This window comes from Pseudorca crassidens, chromosome 2, assembly GCF_039906515.1.
Source record: "Pseudorca crassidens isolate mPseCra1 chromosome 2, mPseCra1.hap1, whole genome shotgun sequence".
Classification (NCBI taxonomy): Eukaryota; Metazoa; Chordata; class Mammalia; order Artiodactyla; family Delphinidae; genus Pseudorca; species Pseudorca crassidens.
This window is the reverse complement of record NC_090297.1, coordinates 183,745,491-183,772,874: the sequence shown is the minus strand read 5'-3', so window position 1 is coordinate 183,772,874 and position 27,384 is coordinate 183,745,491. Positions and strand designations below refer to the sequence as shown.

The following is a 27,384-nucleotide window of genomic DNA, read 5'->3' as shown; positions in this document are numbered from 1 at the left end:
AGCACGGGCTCTAGGCGCATGGTCTTCAGTAGTTGTGGCTCGCGGGCTCAGTCGTTGTGGCTTGTGGTCTCCAGAGTGCAGGCTCAGCAGTTGTGGCGCACGGACTTAGTGGCTCCGCGGCATGTGGGATCCTCCCGGACCAGGGCTCGAACCCGTGTCCCCTGCCTTGGCAGGCAGATTCTCAACCATTGCACCACCAGGGAAGCCCTGACATTCTTATTCTAATTCAGTAAAATTGGGTACGGAAATTTTATGCAGTACAGTTGTTAAAGCGTCGGGTTTTGTTGAGAAGAAAGAAGCTTTTAGTTTTCTGTAATCACCAATCCTTTTCCCCCCATACAGTGAAAGGTAATTTAATATTTTGACTTCTCAAAATGTCTAAGTGTTACCTGAAAACTGGGTTCACCTCTTGGTGGGTGTCGAGCCAAAAGACACAGCCAGGCCAAAGATCAGGAGAAGGAAGGATGCATTACTTGCATCAAGTAAGGAGAACGTGGGAACTTTCCCAAAGCCGTGCTTCCCCAACAGTAAGACTGGGGAGGTTTTAAGCTAAGGGTACATGCGTGTTCGTGAAGGGGCCCGAGCAGGGGAGAAGTCAGCATAGAATCAGGGCAGGGATCGACAGAGTCCAGGCTTCAGTTGACTGAAGTCACGGGGATCACAGATGGTCAGCATCTCCATCCCTGAGGTTCCCGTTGACCTGGTGGCTGAGCTTCAGGCTAACCTTCACCATTGACTCAGAGCTGCGAGTCTTCACAACGGGTGTCTTATCTTTGCTGTTGTTGTTTCTCTTGCCTGATAACAGTTGTTCTTTTTTTCCCTCGAGATCATTGGTTTCTGAGGCTTGTTCAAGGGCAAGCGCTGTGTCCAGGCTCAGATCGCAAAACGGCTCAGGCCAAACATGGCTTCTCTTCTGTCAAGAAAGCCCTGCCTGGTTCTCTCTCTGGGGGACCCCCCACCCTGTCTGCTTACAAAGTTATTATAGATGATTGGAAAAATATGGTACAATCTCTGCTTTATCAGCTCATGTATCATGCTTTTAGAGGCATTTCAATATATTCCTAATCTGTGACCTAAACATGAATTGAAAGATAATGATATGAAATAATTTTTGCCCTAACCATTGTTAGTTTAACATAAAATGCCCATATTTTGTGTTTACTACAATGTTAACTGTAATATTTACTGCAGTGTTCACTGTAACATAATTATGTTATAAATATATATTTTATATTTTTATGTAAGTTAAAACATTTTTATATAGCTTAAGCATTAGAAAAACATTTGCTTAAATATCGAGCATCTGCAATGGTAATTAAGTTAGAAATGAGCACATTTTCAACCTTTTATGTTTTGTTTGTATAAACAGTTCTAGAGCTAATAAACATTTCAGAATGCTGCTGACAGAATGTCAGAAATGAAGTTTTGAGATTTGAACTTTTGTTTAATTTAACATCTTAATATGATTAAGAACTATTATAGCATATGAAGAATTCTTGACAGAGTACCCTGTCACTATTGAATATTTTGCTACTTGTAGACTTGAAGCAGAAATAAAGGAGGCGCAGTTGAAAGCAAAGGAAGAAATGATGCAGGGGATCCAGATCGTGAAAGAAATGGCTCAGCAAGAGCTTTCCTCTCAAAAAGCTGCGTACGAAAGCAAAATAAAAGTCCTGGAAGCAGAACTGGTAAGAGGCAGAACTGTTTCCTTTCTCTGCCGGTGCAGGGCCCCAGGGGAGCGTCAGAGGGGAGATCACGGCTGCTGGGCTGGGGGAGGAGAAGCAGACAGGCTCTGTCCCCCAGCCCTTGGGCAGCCCTGCCTCCCAGAAGCCCATCTGGAGGGCAGCACTCTGAAAGGTTTGACTAGTGATGGTTATTTTCGGTTGGGTTAGTCAACCTGGATGGGGTGGAGAAGCATTGGGGCACCTTTTCTATCTGTGAGTCAATTTCCTGTGCACTGATTTTTACAAAGGGACTTTTGTACCTATTTGGTATCATTTTTGAAGAATTGCTCTGTATCTTTGCCCTATTTATTTTTTATTATTGTATGTCAAAGAAAGAAGAATGTCAAAGAAAGAAGATACAGGAAATAAATAACCAAAAGGCTAATTACAAAATTGAGGAACTAGAAAAGGCAAAGCAGCGTTTTGAACAGGAAATATATGTCAACAAAAAGCGGTTAGAAATGGAGACTTTGGCTACGAAACAGGTAATTTCATTTTATAGCTAGTCTGAGCTATCTTGAGGAGAGGCTGGATTTTTCTTTTTTTTAAAGAGCTTATGGTCTCTTGATGGGCGATGGCCAAATACAGGTCTGCAGGTGAGAAGGGGCTTCCTGCCTGAAAGCCTCTGTCCTCACGATGTGCTCACACAGATCTTTTCAAAGGGACAGAGCTGTTGTTTCCAGCGAGTTTCAGTCGAGTGTTCTCTTTCCCTGCGTGCACAGCGACCCTGTGGTCAGTCATGCTGAACGATGTAAGGAGTGAGGTGATACTAGGGCGTGGTACACAGAAGGGGGGACGGCTCAGCTCCTGGACCGGTTACATCCCACTGCCAGGGTGGAAAGAGCAGCGAGCAGGCCGTGTGCCCGCGTGAGTCCTCAGGGAACTACCTCAGCCTTGGGAGCTCAGGCGCTGACTTCCCTCATCTCTCTGAGCACAGAGGCATCTTTCAAGGGCAGCTCACGGTGGCTCTCCAGGTGCTGGACCAGCAGCCTCAGCATCGCCTGGTAGACGTGCAGATCTCGGTCCGACCAGAACTGCCGAATCACATCCTCTGGGGTGGGGCCGGAATCCCTTCTAACCAGCCCTGAAGGGGGGCCCTGAATCCGGAAGGGAGAGCCCCTGCTTTCGTCTCTGCTGCAACTTCTTACATCTTCAAGTTTTACTCTCAAATGGCAGTTTTCCTTCTTTCCTTCCTAAGTTTATGGTGGGGTTGGGGGTAGAGGAAGATACTCGCAGTAACCCCAGAGTACCGGTACTATAAAATGGTGAGAATACATATATTAGCCGATTCTAGAGCACGGAGGGGCTAGTGAACCACCCTGGAAAGTTTTAAGAGAAAAACAGATGTGTTTAAATCTTGAAAACAATTATCATTAGTGGGCTGTTATAAGGCTTATTTGTATCAAGTGAGGTGTTTTGGTTTTTTTTTTTTTTTGTGGTACGCGGGCCTCTCACTGTTGTGGCCTCTCCCGTTGCGGAGCACAGGCTCCGGATGCGCAGGCTCAGCGGCCATGGCTCACGGGCCCAGCCGCTCCGCGGCATGTGGGATCTTCCCGGACCAGGGCACGAACCCGTGTCCCCTGCATCGTCAGGCGGACTCTCAACCACTGCGCCACCAGGGAAGCCCTCAAGTGAGGTTTTTAGGTGTATTTTTTTTTTTTTTTAGGTGTATTTTTAATTTAACTTTTTAATTTAGTCAACAAATTCTTGAGTAGTTTTTTCCTTTTTTTGTTTTTTTCTGAAGGTTTTTATGCTCCTATCAATGGGGAGAAAAAGATTAATCTATGTTATCAAAAATTCCTAATGATTTTGTTGTGGGGGAAAAATCATTTTATGAGGATACTTTATAAATCATTTTTTAAAAGCCTTTATGCTTAATAAAACACGCACTGTGAAATGAGAATTATGTAGTGCATTACCATTGTCAGTCTGGTTTTCTAATTTCTCTCTTTGCACGGTCTCGTGTACGGCTCCACATGAATGAATAACAATTAGGCTTTAGAAGACCACAGGATCCGCCATGCAAGAATTCTGGAAGCTTTAGAAACCGAGAAACAAAGGATTGCTAAGGAAGTACAAATTCTACAGCAAAATCAGAGTAATAGGGATAAAACTTTCACAAGTGAGTATAGGACGATTTTAGCAGGTATTTTCTAAAGTTATGTATGTTATTTCATACAGTTAGTAAAATGTTAATTAACTTTGTGTATTTAAAATTTTTTTTCTAGATGTTGCTGACTTCTCTGGATCTAGATAAATTTGTATGAATGATTATTTTTAGGATATTCACTTTTTAGAATATTTAGTTATATAAGCAAATAGTAAACAGAATTCCAAGTATTATTTTAATGTGTAGTATGCTTCTTAAAATGTCTTACTCTAATCCTTAATTCTTATTTTATAAGAATTATTAATCCGAGTTGTGCTTAATCATTGCATACTTCATTTTCTTTCTCACTTGAAAGTTGTTATTTTTTTGTACGTTTCTACATTCCTGTGTAGAGCACAGCATTTTTTTCAAATATTTATATATTTATTTGGCTGTGCCGGGTGGCTTGTGCCACCTTAGTTCCTGACCAGGGATCAAACCCAGGCCCTGCAGTGAGAGCGCAGTGTCCTAACCACTGGACCGCCAGGGAATTCCCCAAACACAGGCTGTTTAATGTAAGCTTTCTTTTTTTAATTATAGAAAGTTTCAAATAAACTATGAAAGCGGAGAGATTACTACAGTAAACTCTTCCATACTTATCATCCATCTTCAACAGTTACCCACACATGTTCAGTTTTGTTCCAGCCGTGCTCAATCCCCCTGCCCTCTTGGACTATTCTGAAGCAAATCCCAGACATCCTGTCACCTGATCTGTAAATACTTCACTGTGTATCTCCAAGTTAGATAAGAACTCTCTTTTCTCTCTTTCCCTGTCACTCTTTGAAGCATAACTCTGATATTATTATTACACCTAAAAATATTAATAATAATTTCTTACACATCAAATATCTAGTCCCTATTCAAATTTTGTGGACTATGTCATAATTTTTAAAATCCAGGAGCTTCCCTGGTGGCGCAGTGGTTGAGAGGCCGCCTGCCGATGCAGGGGACGCGGGTTCGTGCCCCGGTCCGGGAGGATCCCACATGCCGCGGAGCGGCTGGGCCCGTGAGCCGTGGCCGCTGAGCCTGCGCGTCCGGAGCCCGTGCTCCGCGATGGGAGAGGCCGCAGCAGTGAGAGGCCCGCGTACCGCAAAAAAAAATAAATAAATAAAATAAAAAATAAAATCCATTCGGTTTGTTTGAATCAGGATACAAATGTGGTCGTCCACACCCTGTGTTTGCTAGATGTACCTTTTTTTTTTTTTTTTGTGGTACGCGGGCCTCTCACTGCTGCGGCCTCTCCCATCGCGGAGCACGGGCTCCGGACGCGCAGGCTCAGCGGCCACGGCTCACGGGCCCAGCCGCTCCGCGGCATGTGGGATCCTCCCGGACCGGGGCACGAACCCGCGTCCCCTGCATCGGCAGGCGGCCTCTCAACCACTGTGCCACCAGGGAAGCCCTAGATGCGCCTTTTAAGTCTCTTTTAATCTGTCAGCTGGCTCTTCCTTCCTCTCTCTCTTTCCCCTTATAATTCATGTATTGAAGAAGCCAGGTTCTCTACCTGTAGAGTTTCGCAGATTCTGGGTTTGCTGACTGTATGTCCAGGCTGTTGCTTATGCCTCTACATACCCTGCAAAGAACCCGTCGTCCGGGTTCAGTGTTTTAGCAAGAATACTTAGTAGTTGTGCCGTATACTTTCCATAACTTCTGTTTTTAAATTACCTTGAAACTGTTAAATCTGTTGTGAGAGATAAGGACATTGTATTAATACATGTTTTTATTCCTCTTAGGTCCTAAAACAGTACCATGCAATGAATACTTGATTTTTTTTATCCACATGAACAATGAATTTCACTCTTCCAAAAAAATGTTTTTAATGGAATGCTGGTTATAAGTTTGAACAATATAGAAAATGTTTATGCCAAAATCTTAAATTTGAATTAGGAACGTGGAATTATGTACTGAAAGTGTTTTTATGTCCTAATATATCTCTGTTTCTGTCTTTATCTATTTTTAAAATTTCAGGCAAAATTAAAAAAGGACTGTGGTTCTATTTAAGTTAAGGCTGTAGTATACTTTACCTAATACTTTACATAAGTTAGAAGTTAAGAAAAAAAGAAATTAGAAAAAAAATCTTTAAAAATATTAGAAGGAAAAGCAGCATCTTTGGCATTTCCTTGTTTACAAAACCCGTATCCTCTCTCTGTGAACTTCAGTTTTCTTCCACGCCTCCACGGGTGAAAGACCTCATTTTGTATGAAGCATATTTTATTTCACCAGTGAGGCTTGAAGAAAAGTTACTGAGTTGTCACCTTCACCTTCTGTGATGTATCGTTAAAACCATTTGTCTGAAGTCAGTTGTTTTTCAGGACGTGTTGTGCCTGGTGGCGTGTTAGTGCTCACATACGTGTTCTGAATCTTCTCCGTGTGCTCTCTGCTAGTTCAGCCCAGTTGGAGCTCCATGAAACTCTCCGTGATGATTCAGGAAGCCAATACCATCAGCAACAAGTTAAAAAAGAATTATGTTTTTGGCAGGTGAGTGATTATCTTATTTGTAAAGTAATTTGTTGTTTTAAACTAGTCACGCTTCATGCTTCATGTGATTTTTTTTCTGTTTTAGTTTCTCTAAGGACATGGTATCCTACATGCCTGTCCAGGAGCAAGTGGGTGTCATAATCCCCAGGGGCACTTCCAGATTCCCCTCTCAGAGCTCACTCTGGAGTGAAAAAGGCTTTCAGCAATGAACATACTTGTATATTTTATAAACAGAATAATTTTAGATGTTTTAGGAATTCACTAATTTTCTTTTGAGTTGAGAATTTATAAGTATTCCACATTTTAAAAGGAATATACAATATTAGAACTTTTAAGAAATTATTATATAAGAAGTTATTTTAATATAGTATATACTAGACATGATTATTAGTATAACAAAAATACTTAACTATGGAGAGATTTAATCAGTGGTCTGAATTTTTATGGGAGTCATTCTAATTCGGAAAACTCTAGGTTATGTATGTTTTAGGAGAAGCATTTTTTTTCTTTGGTTTTTCTTTCAGACATGTATCAGATAAAGGAAGTAGTTCTGACACTTGTATTCAGGTTCGTAACCTGCAACTAGGGGTCTCAACTGTCTGGAGTCTGGAAAAGTTTGAGTCTAAGCTTGCGGCAATGAAAGAACTTTACGAGGTTTGGAATATTATTAAAATCTCTATAACCTTTTTGAAATCAAAATATTATATGTAAAAACTTACAGGATTCTGCCAGATTATAGCCTTAATGCTTGAATTGTGTAATGGAAAAATGAAAATAAACTAGTTAACTCAATCTAGAAAAGGATAAACCTAAACCAAAGGAGAATAGATGAAGGAATCATTAAAAATAAGAGGAATAATTGACAAATTAGAATTAATAAACTCAGGCTTCAGCTCTTTGAAAAGATGAACATGTGATTTTAGGAATGGACATAGCATTTAAATAAAGATCTCAAGCATTTTAAGATTATATTACATTTTTATGTAAATAAGTTTAATAAGTAAGCTAATAAGTTTAATAATTTTCTAGAAAGTTAAGATTTTTCTAGAAAAAGAGAAATTATGAAAGTTGATTTAATAGGTGACTAACCAAGCAATAAATTGAAAAGTTTGTCAATGAACTAGCCTGAAAAAAAAAAAAAAAAAGATGCTGGGCTTCCCTGGTGGCGCAGTGGTTGAGGGTCCGTCTCCTGATGCAGGGGACACGGGTTCGTGCCCCGGTCCGGGAGGATCCCACGTGCCGCGGAGCGGCTGGGCCCGTGAGCCATGGCCGTTGAGCCTGTGCTCTGCAGTGGGAGAGGCCATAGCAGTGAGAGGCCTGCGTACTGCAAAAAAAAAAAAAAAAAAGATGCTGATCCCAGTCAATTTCATGGGTAAGCACTTTTGAACCTCCAAAAAACAGACAAATCCTGTTAACATTTAAACTATTCTAGAAAGTGTCACAGTTACGATGCTAGAATAACTGATTACAATCAAAACAAACAAACCCCACAAAAACTGAAAAGATGATTCAAAAGAGAATTACAAACCAATCTTAATATGAACACAGCTATAAAAATCCTGAAAGAAATGTTAGTAAGTCAAACCCAAGGTTGTATTTAGAGAATACTTATACCACGATTAAGTAGGGTTAATTCCAGGAATGGAATGCAAGGTATATTCACAATAGAAAATACAGAAAGGCTGAAGGGAATCATACAAAAGCACTGACAGTTTACCTCTAAATGATGGGTTTGCAGGTGGTTAAAATTTTTTTCTTTGTGTTTATATGTATTAATAATTTCCAGATTTTCTACAATGAATGTGAATTGCTTGTGTAATTAAAAAAACAAAAAACTGTATTGAGGTCATTTGATAATTCTTGCCTTGACATATACATTAAAATCTGATGGGTGGGTGAGTTACCTTACATTCCTACTTTCAACCGTTTGTTGCAATATTCTTTACTTATTTTTCCATTTAGTTATACTATTCTTGAATCAATCTCTATGTTTATTTTGCTAGCACTTCAATTGGTATTGCTTTAAATATTTAAGTTAAAATATAGATTATTATCATGATCAATATATTCAACCAGGAAATGATTGAACCTTTTTTATTAGAAATAATTCATAATAATTTATTCCACAGTTAATATTGACCAGATATTGCTTTAAGCATTTTATAGTTATTGGTTAATGTATTCATTTCCAAAAATACTGATTCATTAAATTAATATTTTGTGTCAAAGCTAATTCAAATTTGTCTTTGTTTTTACCATCTTCACTGGAGTATAATTGCTTTACAATGGTGAGTTAGTTTCTGCTTTATAACAAAGTGAATCAGCTATACACATACATACATCCCCATATCTCTTCCCTCTTGTGTCTCCCTCCCTCCCACCCTCCCTATCCCACCCCTCTAGGTGGTCACAAAGCACCAAGCTGATCTCCCTGTGCTATGTGGCTGCTTCCCACTAGCTATCGATACAGTGGCTGTATCAATTTACATTCCCAGCAGCAGTGCAAGAGTGTTCCCTTCTCTCCACACCCTCTCCAGCATTTATTGTTTGTAGACTTTTTGATGATGGCCATTCTGAGCTCTGTGAGGTGACAGCTCACTGTAGCTTTGATTTGCATCTCTCTGATTATCGGCGATGTGGAGCGTCCTTCCTGTGTTTGCTGGCCATCTGTGTGTCGTCTGTGGAGGAGTGTCTGTTCAGGTCCCCGTGATGTTGTCAGATTATTCTGTTTTTCTCCTGAGGACGCTATCATTTTTGTTTTCTCTATGTTTTCTAAATCACGTTTATTATTTCTGAATTATTTAATGATTTCTGTTGCTTTTATTAGTAGATCTCTTTTAATATAATTCCTAGTGTCACGTGATTTTAAAAAATTTTATCAGGAATGCGATTTTTTTTACTTTTAACATTATCTAGATAATCTATAATTTTGCGAATTTTATAAATGCGACAAAGTAAACATTTTTCCCTTAGTTGCTAAACATTTTTAACCCATGATTACTAGAAACTATATATTTAATTTTCTTAGAGCCATTGTAGTAACAAGTGTGAAGATGTGTTTTGCGACCCTGAAGATGAATGGGAACCCGACATCACAGATGTTCCAGTGTCTTCATTTTCCAGAAGGAGGTGAGGACATTTGTGTTACTGGCTTTCCTCCTTCTCAAAAGAACTATCTGTTGTCATGGTGGATATCTGGGAAGGAACCCAGTAGGTCACTGATCAAATTACAGCACTTAGGGCATTAGATCGTTTATATTCAGTTAGAATATGAAGAAACAGCCTCAGTATTTTACCATATAAGTTTTAAGAGCAACTTAGACTGGCATAAACCTAATTTCCTATGAAGATGAACAGTGTTTATTACTTTACCCTTTCTCAAAAACCTGGCATATTCTATGATATTTTATTGTAAGTTACCGAGTTTGAAATGCCGTTAAGTTAGTATGAGCACCTCAGAACGCTAAATCGCGGTGACGGGGACTTCTGTACGTGACAAATGTTGCTTATTAACTACAACATACAAGACTCAGCGCCAGAGGACGCTGCCCCTGCACACGCCCCCGTGCTTGGGTTACAGAGAGGCGAACGCTGTAGTAGGAACGCCTTCGTCCTGGGACTCGGTTAGCCCCTTGGTTTGATCTTTGAACAGGACTGCTGGCTGCCGTGTCCTGAGGATACGGGGATAAGTACAGAATATTCCCTGCCCTCCAAGACCTGGTGTGGAGGAAAGTTGGGGCGGGGCAAGTTGATGAAGACCTGACCCGAGGCTGGGCAGGGGCTGCAGAGGAGGGTAGGTCTACGGGCATCTGTGAGGCAGGATCACAGGCCTCGGGGGCTGGTGTGGGGTGACAGTGATGCGGGGCTGCAGGCGGGTCCTGGCCGAGCGACTAGGGGAGGGTGGGGTTCCCTGAGGTGGACAGTAGGGAGGCTCTTTTGGACGCGGTGAGTTTGAGGTTCCTGGGGATCATCCAGGTGTACACTGAGGTCTAAGACTTTGTAGAAGGGATTCGGGAATTTTCAGGGTGTAAAGGTCAGTGGCGTTTCATCCAGCAGAAGCATCGCCATAGATAGAACGTGTACTGAATGCATGCGGAGCAGTCTCATTCACCTCAGAACTGCTGCTGTCCTTACCCCCATTTTACAGGCGAAGTAACCAAGGATTTAAAGAGACAAGGATCTTGTCCAGAGTCACCAGCCTCTCTGTTGCAGAGGGAAGAACAGCGAGTTTCGGGTCAAATGTAGTTTCAACTTCATCGCCTTCAGCGCAGCTCAGAGTCCGTTTGGGTTTCTAAACCTTTTTAGGCCTCTCTTGGTTTTGACCATGCTTATTTTAAACTCATTTGCATAAACTCTCCTCAAAGAGGTGGAACTGCTTAATTACCTGTGACTTTTGCTTTATTTCCTGCATTCTAGCTGCTAAGCTAGAGTAAGAAATAGCCAGGACGTCGCGTTCATGTTATATGTTAGGTACGTGGCAGCTCGAATCTCAGGCTGAAGGAAACACAGAGCGTGTGCTTTAAACAAACTCTGGGCTCCTTGAGTGCATCCGCTGCAGGCCCGTGCTGTGCAGAGTCACGGGTCCCACCGAGACCTGAGTCCTCGTCCTGGCCGCACGTGGCTGGGGGCCCAGGGCAGGACGTCTCGAGGCTTCAGTTTTCTCATCTGTGAGCTGGAGACAGGACAGGGTCATCCGTGAGGAGCAGCTGCTTCTCCGGTGACCACCGTGGTCTCTGACACGGGACCGATGACGCGGATGATGCGGTGTTGCTGGGAGGGTTTAGATCCAACCTTGTCCGTGGCTGTTCTGTAAATGGCAGTTCTTGCTCTCAGGCACCTAATGTGTATTGAATAACCTTGGGATACAGAGAGGATATGATTTCTGATCCAATTCCAGTGAAAAGACAAGTGATGTCTTCAGGTGATTTGTCCCGAGGACTTCAAAACCGAGGTGGGCTCTGGCACTGAAATGAGCTAACCCGTCCTGGAGTGGAATTGGGCCGATGGGGCCTGGGACACTTACACCAGCCCAGAGTGGGTGGCATAAGCCTCCCAGAATTCAACCCAGACCTACAGATTCTTGAGAGTGTGGTTTATAAATTCCTTTAGATTTAAAAATTACTGATTTCTTACTGTTTTATTATAAACAGGTATAAGTTTTGTGTACTTAGACGTGTGGATCAAATACGAGCATTAAGAATTAACATTAAAGTTTTATCCTATTGAAGGTTAGTAATTTACATCTTAAGTCCCGCTGACTTAATGATAAGGGAATAATTAGGGAATCAACAGAAACTTAAATTGTCACTGAAAAATCAAAGCAACATTTTCTAAGATTTCGAAATCAGGTGTTTTCATTTGGCAGAGATGTTTTTGAAAACTTCTATAACTTAAAAGTATCATTTTTTTAAAAACATGGATTGCTCTTGGTCAGGAGCCTTGTGTATGAAGTTTCAGCCTTGTAAGAATGTTCATGACAGAATTGCAGACTCTGAGAATGCCTGAAGGTAATGGACTCTTAATTATGGAGCTTCTAGGCAATGATGTGCTTGTTCTGCGGTGAAATAGACCGGTTTGGTGGCATATAAATTTTGATATGTGCTGTTGACAGTTAAAAGTAAAATTTCCCCCGATGTTAAGTAAAAATTCTTTGAAAGGAATGTGACAAGCATTTTTTAATTTGAGTTTAAACATTGTTTAACTACAGTAGTGTTGAAAGAATAAGTTTTCCTAGTTCAGACTTAATGGGATAATGTATGCTTTCCTTTCGCTACTAAGTAAAAAAACTGTAACCTGTGAGAATTAATATTTTCTCTCCCTGTTGTCAGTCATAATTCTGTGTTTCTCCCGTAGGAATTCATGGGGAGATTTTATATTTGAAACATTTAGGCGACTACAGATAGAATGCTTTGTTTAACCATCTTTTCAACAAGTAACGTTTTTCTGTGAGCGGCCACTAGTAGAGAGGGTCCTGTTAAGGAGAAGACTTCAAAGGTCCCGCTGGACTGAGGTCTGGGGCCACAGCCTGATGTCTAGGGGCTGGAGCTGGGCTTTGGAAAGTTGGTCCATGGGTGGTGATACGGAAGCAGGCGCTCCTTCCGTCACACCCCAGGGGGAGACGTGAGTGTTTTTACCCTCGGCTGAGGGGAGAGGCAGCAGGAAGAGCCCTGAAGGTCGAATCTTGGGGTTGCCTCCTGCCTTGTGCCGCTGCTGCGCTTCCCGGTGCTGTGCTCTTCGCCCTGTGCAGCAAATATTTACTTGAATTTATTGACCTGGATCATTTCCCTGCTTAAAACCCTTCCCAGGATAACTTGCTCAGGATCAATCCACGCTCCCTTAGCTGGCATCCGAGGTCGGCCCCAGGCTCGCTCCGGGGGCCCTCCCGGCTCTGGGGCCGAGTCCTTCCATCCGAGCGCCTCCGCAGCCCTCCGTGCCCTCCTGACTTCCTGTGGACCGTAAGCTCCGTGAGCCCAGAAGCCCTGTTTGCTGTGTCTCAACCACAGTATCCGGAGCCTGTGAATAGTAGCACAGCTGACCCTCGAACAGCACAGTTTTCAGTAGTAAACACGACCGGATTGGGGTTGGCTGAGCCCGCGGGTGTGGAGAAACCCCGTGTGCCGAGGGCTGACTGTGCGCCCCTAACCCCCGCCTTGCTCACGGGTCAGCTGTGCATTTGTTCTATTCAGTTCATTAACTAGAGGGTTAGACTGGTACCTGACAAGAGTAAATTCCTGTTCGATAAACCAAATTAATTTAACCCTTGATGAAAGTATTTCCATGGAAAACATTCTCGTGGATGTCCATTCTCTTTGGAGAATGTGAAACTGTGTCCTTCACATTTTCCCACGTGGAGTGTCGCTGCCAGCCTTACGGTTTCTGTTTTTCCAGGAGCAGGACTCTGATGAAGAACAGGAGGATTTCCAGCTGCCTGCATGGCATAGCGGCCCCCGCGGCCCAGGATTTGCACTCTTCACACTCATCAGGTACTTTTCTCTTCAGACTTTGTTGTTTACTGGGAATAGCTCCAAGTCTTGTCTCTGTCACTGTCCTGTTTCCGGTTCTTGTGCAAATCATTTCATCTCCCGGAAGCTTCCATCTCCTCTGTAAACAGGGTGGACCGGAGACCCCTCCCACTTCTGAAACTGTGCTCTGTGATGTATTCCAAGCCTTTAGTTGAGTGACTAGTTCAAATGTGGAAGACGTGTGTTTGTTCAAAAATGTATGAGGATGTTGTTTTCTTCTAAGTGAAAAAAAGGCAAAGTGTAGAAGATTATGTATGACAGGATATCGTGTGTGTGAGGAGGAGAAGAAAGATGTATGCAAACATGCTTATGAATGAATATGCGCTCCCTGGAAGCGCTGGTTTGTCCAGGCACTTGGGGGAGGGGACGGGACAGGAGGGAAGACGTCCTTTCACAGCATATCCTTCGTTTTCTTCTGAAGTTTATATAATATGCATGATTTGTCTAAAGCTGCTTTAATTTTTAAAAGTTTAAAAGAAAAAGTTATAGGAATTATTCCACTGAATAATTATTTCATGCCAATATTGACTATGTTAATTTTCATAAGAAGAGGGGATACACTGTAATTTATATGTGTAAGTACCTGTAATAATTAAAATTACTGCCTGGTAACAGCAGACTACTGCACAGCAATAGAAAAGAACCACTGATTCGTACAACAACCCAGATGAACCCCAAAACATGAGGTTGAGTGAAAGAAACTAGATGATAACGAGTACATTCCATATGATTCTATTTATAGGAAGTTCAAAAATAGGCAAAACTAATCTATCGTGACAGAAGCCGAGTACTTCAGGTAGAATGGTGGGTCACGAGGGAGCCTGCTGGAAAGCGGCGATGGGCGTGTTGCACGTGCCGATCTGAGCGGGGGTTGCGCGGGGTACACGTGTGTAAAGACAAGCTGCACACTTAAGATGTGCACAGCTTACACTTTACAGAATGTCACTTGTGCCTGAGTAAATGGAGTTTTAAAATTACTCCGTAATGTAGTAGTCTATTTCGATAAAGGTGTCAGTGGAATATGAGTAGCCATGAAGGAAACTGTGTCTCGTCTTTGCCTTTAAAATAAAGACACTGGGGGGCTTCCCTGGTGGCGCAGTGGTTGAGAGTCCGCCTGCAGATGCAGGGGACACGGGTTCGTGCCCCGGTCGGGGAAGATCCCACGTGCCGCGGAGCGGCTGGTCCCGTGAGCTACGGCCACTGAGCCTGCGCGTCCGGACCCTGTGCTCGGCAACGGGAGAGGCCACGACAGTGAGAGGCCCGCGTACCGCAAAAAAAATAAATAAATAAAATAAAGACACTGGGGTTTCTTTTTTTTTAATCATAAAATTATCTTTTAGGAAGATAATTATTATCCTACTACTTGTTTAATATAGACTTTATGTTTACCAGCAAAATAAAAGTTTCTGTATCTGTGGTAGCAACTTATTTATTCAGTATTATTTGAGAGTAAGATGTTTTACAAAGGTACCTTTTCCAGATAACTAAACCTGTTTTGAGGGTCGTTTTTGTTTTTTTTAATCGAAGTATAGTTGATTTACATCATTGTGTTAGCTTCAGGTGTTCAAGGGTCATTTTTTAAGGGCCCTTTTTAAAGGTTAAGGTACAAGGGGAAGTCAGACATATAAGAGGTCTTTGCTTGTTTGCAGTTTTCAGAGAGGGAGCTGGAAACCCACGTGTGCATTTAGTGCGAACCTGCCCGGGGGCTGCGAGGTGTGGGAGGACAGGCCTGCCAGCTTCAGAAAGTCGAGCCAGTGTCCGCACCTCTCACCTTAGGGGCCGTATTTCGAAACTAGATTTTTACAAGTCTTTCTGACACGCTGATGCTGGATTTGGGGATGCATTCACACCGGTATCTCACTAAGCAGGCGTTACGTGGTTAACTGTCCGTGGTGACGGGAGGAGCGTCGCTGTCGTCGTCACCCTGTAGTGACAGAGCTTTGGGCTGGCAGCTGTTTTCTCTTCCCAAATCCAGCTCCTGTCTCGGCTCTCGACTCTTAATAGTCCCCACCTGGTGCCTTTATTGCACTCTGCGTTTTAGTTTGCTGTTTCTAATGGCTTATGGAGTAGAGCAGAAAACTAATCGTACATATTAAATGAGAACCCTACTCACGTGTTAGCATTCCGGGATAAAGTTATTTCCAGAGGCGCCAAATGAGCTCTTAAAGTTTTTCCGTTTACCTCTGGTTTGGACGGTGCTTCGAAAATTATGCTGAGAGTCTGTATCCCCAAGATGTGATAGATTAACTGTAGACAGCTGTTTGGCTTGCACCTCTTTTGGTTGTAGGGTACCTAGAGCAGGGCTGTTACAGGAAGAGCTGCCGAGAGGTCTCCCTTCTAACGTCGTTTGCTCTATTACTGCCTGCTTTTCCAGCTTATAAATTAATTAAGCTTATTTTACTTATATTTAATGTGTTTATATTATTTTATGCAACTGCCATTGTTTTCACCAACTCACAGTTCCTTAGGTGTTACCAAAAAGTAAATAAGGAGGTTAAGCCAGTGGTGACGTGGGATGTTTGGATTCCCTGTCATCTGTGTCTGTAGCCGCTAAGCTATGGATGGATGCTGTTGAGAGGTTGATTGATTCTTCTGTGGAATTGTGTTTTCCGCTTGGTGTATGGAAGTAAGGTGTCCTGGAGTAGGAATAGCCTACTTGGAATGTGTGGCCAGTGTTCTGTGGCCGCTTGCACTGATGGGTTTGTTTGCAAGTATCGTCCCTGGAAACGAGGCTTGAGGTGGCTGTTTTCTGTCGACACAGGCTTAGCGGGGAAATCAAGCCCCGTGTACCGAGATTCAGCAGAATCCTTTCTTCCTGGAGTTTGCAAGGAATTGATTGGCTCGTCGTTAGAGCTTCTTGGACAGAGTGACGATGAAGAAAACACTGTCGCGGACAACTTGATTAGTAATTTCCTTAAAATCCACGACGGGATACTCGCCGTGTCCAGAGCTCATGAAGAACAGGACGAAGACAGTCAGAGTAACGGTGAGCAGCCCCTGCCGCCCGCTCATGAGCACCGCGGTTCCCTGCTCCGTTGTGCGTGGCTCTGTCACCTCTGTCATGCGGTGCCTGGCGTTACAGTGTCTTCATGCAGATCAGACGTGAGCTCTCGTACTTGGGGGTCACTTATCAGTTTTCTTCTTCTTCCGAAGTGTTCTCCGATCGAGCAAACCAGTCGCTCGCTGTGCAGGTGGCGAGCGCCTTCGAGCGGCTCGTGGTGCTGACGAGACACTGGCTGAGCGGCGTCCCCCCCAGGCCCGGCACGGGGGCTTCGCCGGCCGAGCTGAGACGGGAAGTGAGGAAGCTGGGAGGCTGCTTACAGTTGTTTCTGCAGGTAAAGTGATCTCGGCTTATTGCTAGGAGAACTCATCTGTTCAGCAAGTGTTTATCGACGCTCTCCTGTTCGCATCTTGCCCAAAATGCGACCCTTAGGATTTTCAGAAGCGCTTTCTGTGTTGAAATCCCAAGACTGTGGATGTTGGATGATTGATTGATGGCAGCGAGACTTCCCAGGGCTTTCTGCGCCCCGCGCACTACAAATGTTAACTCCTTCAGTCCTCACCGCAGCCCCGGACGTGGGCACTGGTGTTGTCACCCTTTATCAGTGAGGAAGTGGAGGCCGGGAGGGTGTGTCGACTGTTCACAAATAGTAGGTCATAGACTTGGGCCCAGGTCGCCGTGGACCCAGCGTGTGCTCCTACCTCCGCCCCCCCCACCCCCACCCCGGGCCGTACTGCCTTCTGCAGGGGCTGCCGGGAAGGGGTTCGGGGTCTTGCTCTGGTTACGGGTGGGGCTTCAGTGCGGGGTGAGTTAGTCACAAGCCTGCTGGCACAGGGGCAAGGAAAGTAATCTTGTTTCCCTGTTTACCTTAAGTCAGATAAGATGAGGCTTGGCTGTAGGAAGAGGTAAGGTGGAAGCTTCCTTCCTCTCATAAAATCTGGAGGCGGGCTTGGCGGCTGCCTCGGGACCCCGGTTCCTTCCGTGCAGCTCTCGGCTGGGCCCCGAGCGTGGCCCCAGGCTCTGTGTGTACCGCGTCCAGGGCTCCAGGGAAGGTCAGTGCACGGGATGGAAGAAGGGGCCTTCTTCTAAGGAGGTTTCTGGAAATGGCCACATGACATTCCTATTTACGTATCTTTGGCCAGAACCTCCTCACGTGACCACACGTAGCTGCAGGTGTCCCTGGGAAGTGCATTTTTACTCTGGCAGCCGTGTGACCAGGGCGGACTGGAGGAAAGGGACATGGGGGCTGGTGCTGGAGAGACCCCGCGTCTGCTGATGCCCGCACCTCCTCTGAGAGGCTCCGCACGTACGAGGGGCCAAGGCAGAAACCCAGAGGGACAGGCTTTGTAGCGAATGTTCTAGATGCTTGGACAGACCCTGTAGAGCCTCCCAAGGCTTCCCGGCCCTTCTGCTCTAGTGGATGCTCAGTTGGCGGCAGATGCCTCCTGGGAGGCTCTCTTTCTGACTGAACTTACGGGTCCAGTGTTGAAACTAGACGTGTGGTTTCCATTGTCCATTATTCTCCCCTAGGAGGTCTTTGTGGGGCTCCCCGAGACCTGGCCACACATCCCTCCTGTTAGGTCCTCTGATAATAACCCTGTACGTTACCCGTTGTGCCGTTTAATGCACTGTGTCGGTGTGGGCAGTGAGCTCCCGGCAGGTGGATGGAATGTGGTGTCCTTTCTCACGAGGGCTCATTTTGTGATCGATGCTCGGTTGGGTCCTTGTTATTGAATTAATTATAAACTGACATTGGACGAAGGGTCATTTTGGATATAGGTCACGAGGAAACAGAGTGACCGTCACAAGGAGGGTGGGCCGCAGACCGGTGAGGACGGGGGACAGAGGCAGGAGGGCTCGGACAGCGCAGGCCCTGAGAGCGCGGGCTGCAGGGTCACCCCCAGCCGCCTGGGCTCCAGCCGCGTGGTCACGGGAGGGCTGGGTGACTCGGTCAGCCTCAGATCCTGGAGGCGGTGCAGGATAGGGAAAACCCAACCCAACCCGCCGCGGGCGTTTGGAAGTCCAGTGTGTGAACCGGGGCTGGATTAGGTGTGCGTGTGTCCTTGCACAGACTTTGTGAGTCTCCCGTTGCCCACCTAGAAAGTGAAGTGGCAGTGCCAACCTGGCGAGGCTGCTGGGACGGCCAGTTAGTTGGCTGGTGTTACAAGAAAGGACCGCAGGGGACCTGGGGTGGAGCGTTCTCCCGTCTCTTCCGTCTCGAGGAAAAGCACTTTGACCATAACTTAGGGCTGTGGCCTGTTGCCCTGTGAGAAATGCTTTCCATAAGGAATCAGGGCGGAGAGGACGGGTGACCTGGAGGGGGAGGTCAGCTGAGCTCAGGAGACGCTGAAGTTCAGCCGGCAAAACTGGATTTAGGAACTAGGCTCTGCTGAAGTGTAGCCTGAGCATCCTTACCTTGCAGTGATACAGGCAGCATTTTCCAGGAGGCAGACCCGGGAGGGGTGCCTCAGCCGCCCTCCCCGCTCCTCTGGGAGATGTGGGGGAGCCTTTCATCTGCAGGGTTTCAGGTCTTCCCTCCCTTTTCCCTTCCCCTCCCCACCCCCCATAGTAGGAAGCGTCCTGGTTACCCATCCATCAGATGGCCCCGGCACAGGGAGCGCTCGGCCGCCGTCTCACGTCTGGCTGCTGCCTGCTCCCCTTCCGTCTCCTGTTAGTGCAGAAGCTCTCTGAGGGCAGCCTGTGTCCTAGTCGTATCATCACCATCAGAAGCTATGGGATCACACGTTGTCTGGTCCCGATCGGACTTTGATGAAGCACGGTCACCGTATCGATGAATGCAGAATCCATTTTCTTCACACTGGTCTTGTTCTTACCTCCCCTGGTAATCTCACGTATCCGATACCCTGGTCCATTTTTATCTCACAGGGATGCTCTTCAGATATTTCATCAATGGTGAAAGAGGCTCAGAAGCAAGTGATCCAGATCGTACACCAAGCCGTCAAGTACGCGGGGCAGTTAGCAGCTCTCAGCGGGGACCAGCTGCGCTCCCTGGAGAGCAGCGACTGCGGGGCTGCTGGCCTCCAGGTAACTCGGCAGCGTTCGTGGTGGAAGCCTTCATCTCAGGGAACAGTAGGGGCTTCTGATAGTGGTGTCGCTAAGCAGGATGAGTGTTTGTTTTTCAAAGCGGCACATCCTTTACTAGTTTAGCAGGAGATTGAAAGCTGTCCCAGTCTAAGTGGTTAAATGTACCTGATGATCTGGGGTCCTCGCCGTGCCTTCCAGATCTTTGGCTTGAAGGTCTGCCATGTGCCCTGGAGGGTGGGTGCTCAGCCGGCCAACATGTGAAGAATGTAATTACGTTTGCATGTCATTCTAGAAGATGTGTATTTGCTTGCTTTAATTACTCATGCTACTGAAAACATAATATTGTATTAAAACGTTCTAGCAACGCGGTGTCCTAAGAGGATGAACATTCTTTAACATATAATATGTGGGATACAAAATTACAGACTGGCTAATTTTTTTTCCTTATGCACCGTTAGTTCTTATTCTAGCTTTTGTTGAATTAATCAACTTAAAATGTATTACAGTCCTAAAATAAGCAGAAAATGTAACTTAATTATTTGGTAATTTAAAAAGAATGTAGAACTTGAATTTGCCAGTTAACGCTTAAAAACTTTTCCTAGGATGATTTCATGGGTGCTATTTGTGATGGTGTAGGCTTGGGAATGGAGAGTCTCCTAGATTCTGGACTAGAAAAAGCAAAAGAGCTGGAGCGTGCACTCCGAAGGCAGAGTCCCCGAGATGAGGTAAGACGAACAAGGCGATGTCCTGTATAGTACCAGCCGGTATGTAAAGCTGGTTTTTAAACATAGTTTAACTCAGTCAGTGACTGAGGTTTTTATAAATCTGTGTATTTTAGCTTGTGTTGGATTGTTTTTTACTGAAAAGGCTGTTGACGTCATCACTCATGGTGACATTTCCCAGGTTACACCTGAGTCACTGCAGCCCCTTTTGTGGTTCGTGCTTTGCCGGTCCTGCCAGGGCTGCCTGGGGATAAACTGAGCGGACAGAGTGTGTCAGCGACCCCTAGTGGCCACTTTCCGCTTCTCTTTTTCTTCCTCGTCTTTGTTCAGGATTCTGCTCTTCCACTTGAGAATGGAAACTACCATTTATCGATCCACTGTCTTGAACAAGGGGAGTTCACATCAGTTGTCTCGTATCAAGATATAGGACCAAAGGAGATGTGGGTGGCCTCCTGGGACAGGCCTGTCCCCACCTCCTCCAGCTAATTCATGTCACAGTACAAAGCCAGTGCTGGCTCACAGGGGGGCTGTGGGGACCGGCTGGATCTTGCCATTGGAGGACCTGTGTGTGTGACCCGGCTCCGTCACCTTCCAGCAGTTGTTTACCGAGTCGCTCAGTGTTCTGAGCCTGTTTCTTCACCTGTCATGTGTGATAACACCCGTGGCACAGGTTGTGAGCCGTTTACTTATAAAGTGACTCCTGGTAGCAGGTACTGGACCAGGTGTTTACACGGAGTAGAGGTGACCCTCACTCACCACCTTGCGGGGGGCGGTGGTTACTGCCGGTTCCGTGGCTTCACTGAGCGGGGGCACCTAGTCTCCCTGAGTCGGGGTCTTACGTTCTACCTGCTTGACTCCCAAAGTCAGCCTGCCACGTGGAAGTCACTGATCACACACCGGTCTTCTCTGTTGAGAGTTTGTATTAGTGAGTCGGGGATTCGGAAGGTAGAAGTTCAAACCTTGTGACGGTGGATTTCAGGTTGGTCTGTTCTAGAGTCTTGTTGTAACACCTGTTGTTAGAACCACGTCTGAAGGAGCTCCCCGGGGACACTCGGGTTCCTGAGGTCACCCGCGTGGGTGAAGATTTACGTACGTGGTGGTGATCTGGGGAAGGCAGGTGCGTGGAGGGCTGTCGGTTCCCGCCCCTCTGGGGCGTTGCTTACAGGAAGGCGGGGAAAGTGAGAGTTCTTTCTTCCTCTTAGGGAAACCTTTGCGTTGGTGTATTTCTAGCTCCCTTAGCTGAGGGGAAGCTTCTCACGTGAGCCAGAGGGGCTCCCCGTCCTTCCGTCAGATGATGGGGCTTTACCTCTGCCCAGGGCAGCTCAGAGCTGGGAGACGCTGAGTTGCTTCCCCAGGTCCCGGGTAGCCTTGAGCAGCCGCCTGAGCCTCGGCTGTACCATTTACAAGGTGAGGATGGGCCATGCTCACTTCCTAAGCTGCTCTGAGCATCCTACGAGATTAAGAACAGCGTGCAGGAAATCCTAACCGTAGACACTCTGCTTGCACTTTCCTGTCTCACTTTGTGTCTTGTTTTGTTTTTAAAATAAACACATTCCAAAGGAGCTCACATTGTCACTGCCTCAAGGTCTGTGGGTCTAATTGTGTCCAGGGGACACGAGGCAGATTTGGGTTCCTTGATGCGGCTCTGCAGGCAGGGCGCTCCGCCAGCGCAGCTGACGCCGGAGCCTGGCTGTGCCCTGCAGCAGTGGCGGTGACATTCATCACTAACACTTTACTTATCGCTGTTTGCAAAGTAGAATTTCCACTGGCAAGGAGTGCAGAAGGGTGCAGAGTAAGTTAATGAACAGTGCAGGTGGGATAGTGCGTGTGGGTGCGTTTAGCGGGTGCTGAAGCAGGTGCAGGTGTTGGCGCTGGTCTTTTTTTTTGAATTGTATTTTATTTATTTTTGTATACAGCAGGTTCTTATTAGTCATTGGTTTTATACACATCAGTGTCTACATGTCAATCCCAATCGCCCAATTGATCCCACCCCCACCCCCGCCCCCGCTGCGGCTTCCCCCGCTTGGTGTCCATACGTTTGCTCTCCACATCTGTGTCTCAATTTCTGCCCTGCAAACCGGTTCATCTGTACCATTTTTCTAGATGTCACATATATGCGTTAATATACGATCTTTGTTTTTCTCTTTCTGACTGACTTCACTCTGTATGACAGTCTTTAGGTCCGTCCACATCTCAACAAATGACCCAAATTCGTTCCTTTTTATGGCTGAGTAATATTCCATTGTATATATGTACCACATCTTCTGTATCCATTCGTCTGTTGATGGGGACGCTGGTCTTGTTTTGAGGAAGTAAACGGCTAAAGGGTCAGGCCCCTCGTCACAGAATTGACGGGATCTGCATTTCCATGTGGACCTCTGCTCCCACCCCATCCTCTCCTTTCCTCTCTGCAGAAGGCCACAGCAGTGTGCTCACGGCGGGGGTTTAGTTTATCGTATTCTTAAAAGTTAAACTCGTAAGAACCCACAGAAGGAGAACAAATATCTGAAGAAATACAAAATCGGCTCAGACATAAGGCATTGGAGTTGTATTTTCAAGCTGGAGTCTAGAGGGAAAAAACAGAATTTGGGTGCTCTTTTTTTTTTTTTTTTTTTTACCACAGAGAGGAAATTTGAGTTAGACCCAGGGAAGGGCTCTGTGGGAAAAGCCAGTTACATGCTTCAGCAGCTCGCGTGGCAGAAGTGCTGCGGGACACAACCAAGCAGCACAAGCCACAGCTTAGAATGGGGGGTGGGGAGGGGTCCCACCCGGGTTCTGACCTAGGCCTCGGGGTCTGGTTCCATGTTGTAAAGTGAGGACAGGCGCGTCTGCAGCACGGGGCCCTGGTGGAGAATCAACTGAGCATCAAGTGGTAAAGCACGTGAAAGTGAACTGGCTCAGACAAAGATACGTGCTGTGTGAGCTCATGTGTGTGTAGAATCTAGAAAACCCAAGCTCACTGAAACAGGTGGGTGGAGCGGGGGGAGAGTGGGCCGGCGGGCAGGGGGTGCAGACTTGCAGCTGTAAGATAAACGAGTCCCGGGGGTGTGACGTGCACGGTGGTGGTTGACAGTACTGTGGTTTATGTTTGAGCGCTGCTGAGAGAACAGATCCTGAAAGTTCTCAAGAAACAAAATCGTGTAACTGTGAGGCGACAGATGTTAACTAGACTTGCGGTGATCATTTTACGGTACATACAGGTATTGAATCATGCTGTACACCTGGAACCAATACAGTGTCTCTGTCGGTTTATCTCGGGGGACTGGTGAATGCATGTAAAGTTCTGAGGGTGTGATCTTTTTCTGGACACGTTAGTTATCTCACCCCCTTCCAAAGGAGGTTTTGGAAATTTCTTTTCTATAAATATTTAAGTAGGCAAATGCTGTTACTACAGCAAACATCAGAGGGTATCCACATTTAGTGTAGAATCCGTGTGTGATTTCTTTAGAAAGAAATTCCACTCGTGTGATTCAGACACTCCAGTCTCGTGACTACTAGACGAGAACTCTTTTCCCTGGCAGATCCCGTGGAGTCCCAGGGTTTTTATACTTCTAAATAGTTATTTGTATAACAGAATATTTTAACTTTCTCTGTAGGTTACCGAGCAGATGAAAGCTAATGCCGTAGGATTGATTGAATCCCTTGAAAGCCTCTTTGCTGAGTGGAAAACAGTAAGAAAAGCATTAAATTGTTTTTAGGGTTAATTTTGTTTAGTGTACTTCATTTGGTTCCAGCGTGGATGTGTTTATTTCAGTTTCTGTCTTTAGCCAGTGACTCCTCTGTGCACGTTTAGTAGAAGCAGGTACAGTAGCTCTCAAGCTTCTTCCTCTTGGCGTCCTAGCTTACTAGGTTTAGCGATGGATAAAATAGTGTGCAGAGATTGAGTAGTAGTCATGTGTTTTATCTGTTTCTTCCTGCTGCTGGTTTAGTAACGGTCAGCTTCTGCTTGAATAGTCAGCAGAGGCTAAAAAATTGTGTTTAACAATCAGTATGCTCAAAGATTTTAAAATACAGGCAAATTAGATAAATTATTTTATTCTCATGTCACAGGTAAATAGAAAAATATTATAAGCTAAGTATATAATCAGTGTGTTACAAAGGAGAGAAATTTCTGTGGCTTGAAAGTGTTTGTTTAAATAAAATAAACGGGAGATATAAAGTTGAACCCTTAAAAATTAAATAAGTTTATCTTTTATGATGTTGGATAATAAATGGTAGGTACTGCTGTTTTAAACTATGAACTTTATTTACACAGAAAAGCTTCAGAACTCAAGTACAAGAAGAAAATTCTGGATACCAAGATTTGAAGAAGATGCTTAATTTTGCCCCAGAATTCTTGAAGTTAAAACATTGCTTAGAGCAAACTATTCAAATTATTATTTCTGCGCTGAGAGGTATATACTGCAAATGGAATTTATGGTTAATCAGAATTTGACAGTTTGAGGAATCTCAGACATCTTCTCGTTTCTAGTCTGGTTCATTCACTGGGGCCTGCTCAATGCTCCTTCACTGACATTAATTACCTGTAGGAACTTGTGGGATTGAATTCCCACTTAGCATCTGTAAGTTCCTCTGCCTCAATGACTAGATCCTAAGAGGCAGGTTGCTTATTTATCAGATAAACTGAATAATCTTAAGTGGTTTCAAATTGCCTTGAGGGGTCACTTTGGCTTAAAGGGTGTCTTGAGTCCATCACAGCGCTCACTACCTGGTGAGGAACGCCAAGGGTGACGGCCTTTCCCTTCTCCTTGCACAGGGCACCGCGGCCACGTAGCACTCCTCCAGGACTGTGTCCAGAGTCTCTGCAGCTCGACCAGGGGTCTCCACGGCGACCGAGCCCGCCACAGGGAGCTGGAATCTCGAGCTACCTCACTCCTCTTGGGTTTTGGATTTGAAGAAAGACCTGGTTTGTTGAGACCCTGGGAAGCTTGTGATGGGGATCCCACAGCAGCAGGACGAGAGCAGCCTGAGCCAGACAGGCCCGGCCCCTGGAGGACCCGAGGTGTACCCAAGCGGGTGTATGAGCTCCCGGGCCCGGCCCCGGGGGGCTCAGAGCAGGGCGCACTGCCCACCCAGGAGGGCGCTGGTCGGGGGTCTCCCACCGCCGGAGAGCAGAGTGACCACTTCACAGACATCTAGTCTGTGGGTGGCCTCCTGTTGGGTGTGGACATATAAACGCAGTGGATCCTGATTCCAGATGCCTGTGTGTGCACCCAGAGGTTTCCCAGCAGACGGTTTAAAACAGGTATTTACTATGTTGGAACTTTGTGGCAATAGGATGGAATCAGGAGTTCAAAGCCAAGTGAACCTTCCTCTGGTTTTCCGTCGCCTTGAATTGTAAGTGTTCATCTTTGACGCTGACGTGCAGTCTCTGGTTGGCTCACTAGCCTGTCGGTAAAGGGTTTTTGTGGTGATTGTGAGTTATTTTCCTGTGAGTGGAAACTTTTGTGCCTGTATCTGTGCTCCCCTGCAAATAGCAACGATGAGTTTTATGGTGAAACTGCTAAAACAGGTCTAACCAGAGCAGCTTAACTTGCCCCGGTAAATCTAAAGCTCTTTTCTTGAAGGGTTAACTGGCTGCTGTTCTGAGTAGTGTGTTCAGGACACAGTTTCCTGTTTCTTTCCAAATTGTAAGGCGCTTCCTAAGTATGGTATAGTTTACATTAACAGTGCGGCTTGCTGGCGTACTAGTTTACTTCGTTATCCGTTGGGGGTCATATTAGGGGCTGTGCGAGTATCATTTACAACCAGTTAAACACTGCCAGAAGCACACTTGACGGTTAGATGAGGTTGGGAGGCCAGAGGCTGGGTCGTTCCTTGATAATCCTTGTTTGATAAGCGAGCAATGAGAGCTTGTATGTGATTTGATGACGATTAAAGGGCCTCACTATGCCTCACAGCTTTATCTACAGTCAGGTAATAAAGATGACATTGTACTTCAGGCGTCTTCCACTGAGGAAATAGTTTGACATTTCTGACGGCAGAAATGTATGTAAAATGAAGAGATACACAGTGACCTTGCTTGGGTGATGTCAAGCATTTCCTGGAGAAGAATTATTTTAACCGACCAGGTCTTTCCCTCGCAGACACACTGCGTGCTCGGCACGGCTGCTGGGAGCCAGCTGTCGGTGCCAGGGCTGAGTGTGATGCTTTTCTCATTGGGCAGAGCTTGTTCTGACACAGTGACCAGTATTTATTTACGGTGTTAATGAACCATGTGTCTTCAGGTGCTTTGAAATGGTGCAGTGTAAGAAATGTGCTTTTGTTTTCTTTTTCTTTTATTTTTGGCATTTGAGCTTGTATTCCTTCTGAGGTTCCGTGTGTATTTGTCGTAGCTGATGCTCTACCAAGGGGCACTTTGATCTGAAGTTTTACGAAGAGTAGGTGTGCAGACAAGGATCCTCTCTGAAGGTCTTAAAGTATTAGTTTGGTGGGTTTTATCTTAATTTTCAGTATTTAATCTTTACTTTTGCTTTCTAAACTCATGACTTCATTGGTCAGAAACCTTTTTTTTATTGTCTTTGTAAAATTTTGTATATACATATATTTATACTCTGGACCGTTACATGATATTTGAACCAAGGGTGGAGAACATATTTGCTATTAGAATCATGTGTGCTAATAAGACATGTTATAATAAAGGAAATGCCTTCAACAGGTCTCGCCTTGTGGTCTCAGTTCTCACTCCTGTTTGTAAAGTTAGTGTCTGTCGTCCTTTCCCATCACCAGTCACAAGACCATTGTCATTGTGCCCACAAGGCCGCCCTCGGGGGCACCTGCCATGTGTGGACGGTCACCGTTTCAGAGACAGTCTCACTCCTCGCCTGCCTTCCCCATGCCTCCGTCACCCGGCCGGACGCTGGCTCCACTGCCCTTCCTCCGTGCAGTCCCCCGTCGGCACCTTCCTCTTCATCCCCAAGGGCGAAGCTCGGCTGGGAGGCCGCTCGTGACCCATGTCACTCCCCGGACCCCCTGCTCCGTTGTGCCCAGCGCCCACGTCCAGGAGACTCTTCAGCCTCTGAGCTTATCTCCTCGAGTCCTTCTCCCCAAGAACAAGCGATGCCCAGATACAGCGCGTGGCGTTCAGTCCTATAGACATCTCCCAATGCGCCACCCGCTCCGGGCCGCCCAGGGGGCCCGTGCGTCCCGCCTCCAGGCTTTGGCCGACTCGGAAAGCATCCCTCCTCCTCTCCACCTTGTCTAGTCCTGCCCGTCTCTCAGATTCTGGAAGTGTCTCAGTCATATT

General features: G+C 45.6%; 1 protein-coding gene across 3 annotated transcripts in view; it reads left to right on the top strand.

The window, feature by feature from the left end:
• Window positions 1-26,793, top strand: part of KIF14 (kinesin family member 14) — a 51,989-nt gene extending 25,196 nt beyond the window's left edge. For all 3 annotated transcript variants that reach the window (XM_067729844.1, XM_067729842.1, XM_067729843.1), the window contains 14 exons: window positions 1,541-1,688; window positions 2,057-2,209; window positions 3,720-3,846; window positions 6,255-6,348; window positions 6,873-7,002; window positions 9,377-9,477; window positions 13,237-13,331; window positions 16,132-16,356; window positions 16,524-16,705; window positions 19,258-19,416; window positions 20,019-20,141; window positions 23,735-23,809; window positions 24,394-24,532; window positions 24,895-26,793. In XM_067729844.1, coding sequence (XP_067585945.1) covers window positions 1,541-1,688; window positions 2,057-2,209; window positions 3,720-3,846; window positions 6,255-6,348; window positions 6,873-7,002; window positions 9,377-9,477; window positions 13,237-13,331; window positions 16,132-16,356; window positions 16,524-16,705; window positions 19,258-19,416; window positions 20,019-20,141; window positions 23,735-23,809; window positions 24,394-24,532; window positions 24,895-25,277 — 2,134 coding nt within the window. In that variant the 3' untranslated portion in view covers window positions 25,278-26,793. The remainder of the gene's footprint in view (window positions 1-1,540; window positions 1,689-2,056; window positions 2,210-3,719; window positions 3,847-6,254; window positions 6,349-6,872; window positions 7,003-9,376; window positions 9,478-13,236; window positions 13,332-16,131; window positions 16,357-16,523; window positions 16,706-19,257; window positions 19,417-20,018; window positions 20,142-23,734; window positions 23,810-24,393; window positions 24,533-24,894) is intronic.
• The last annotated feature ends 591 nt before the right edge of the window (window positions 26,794-27,384 follow it).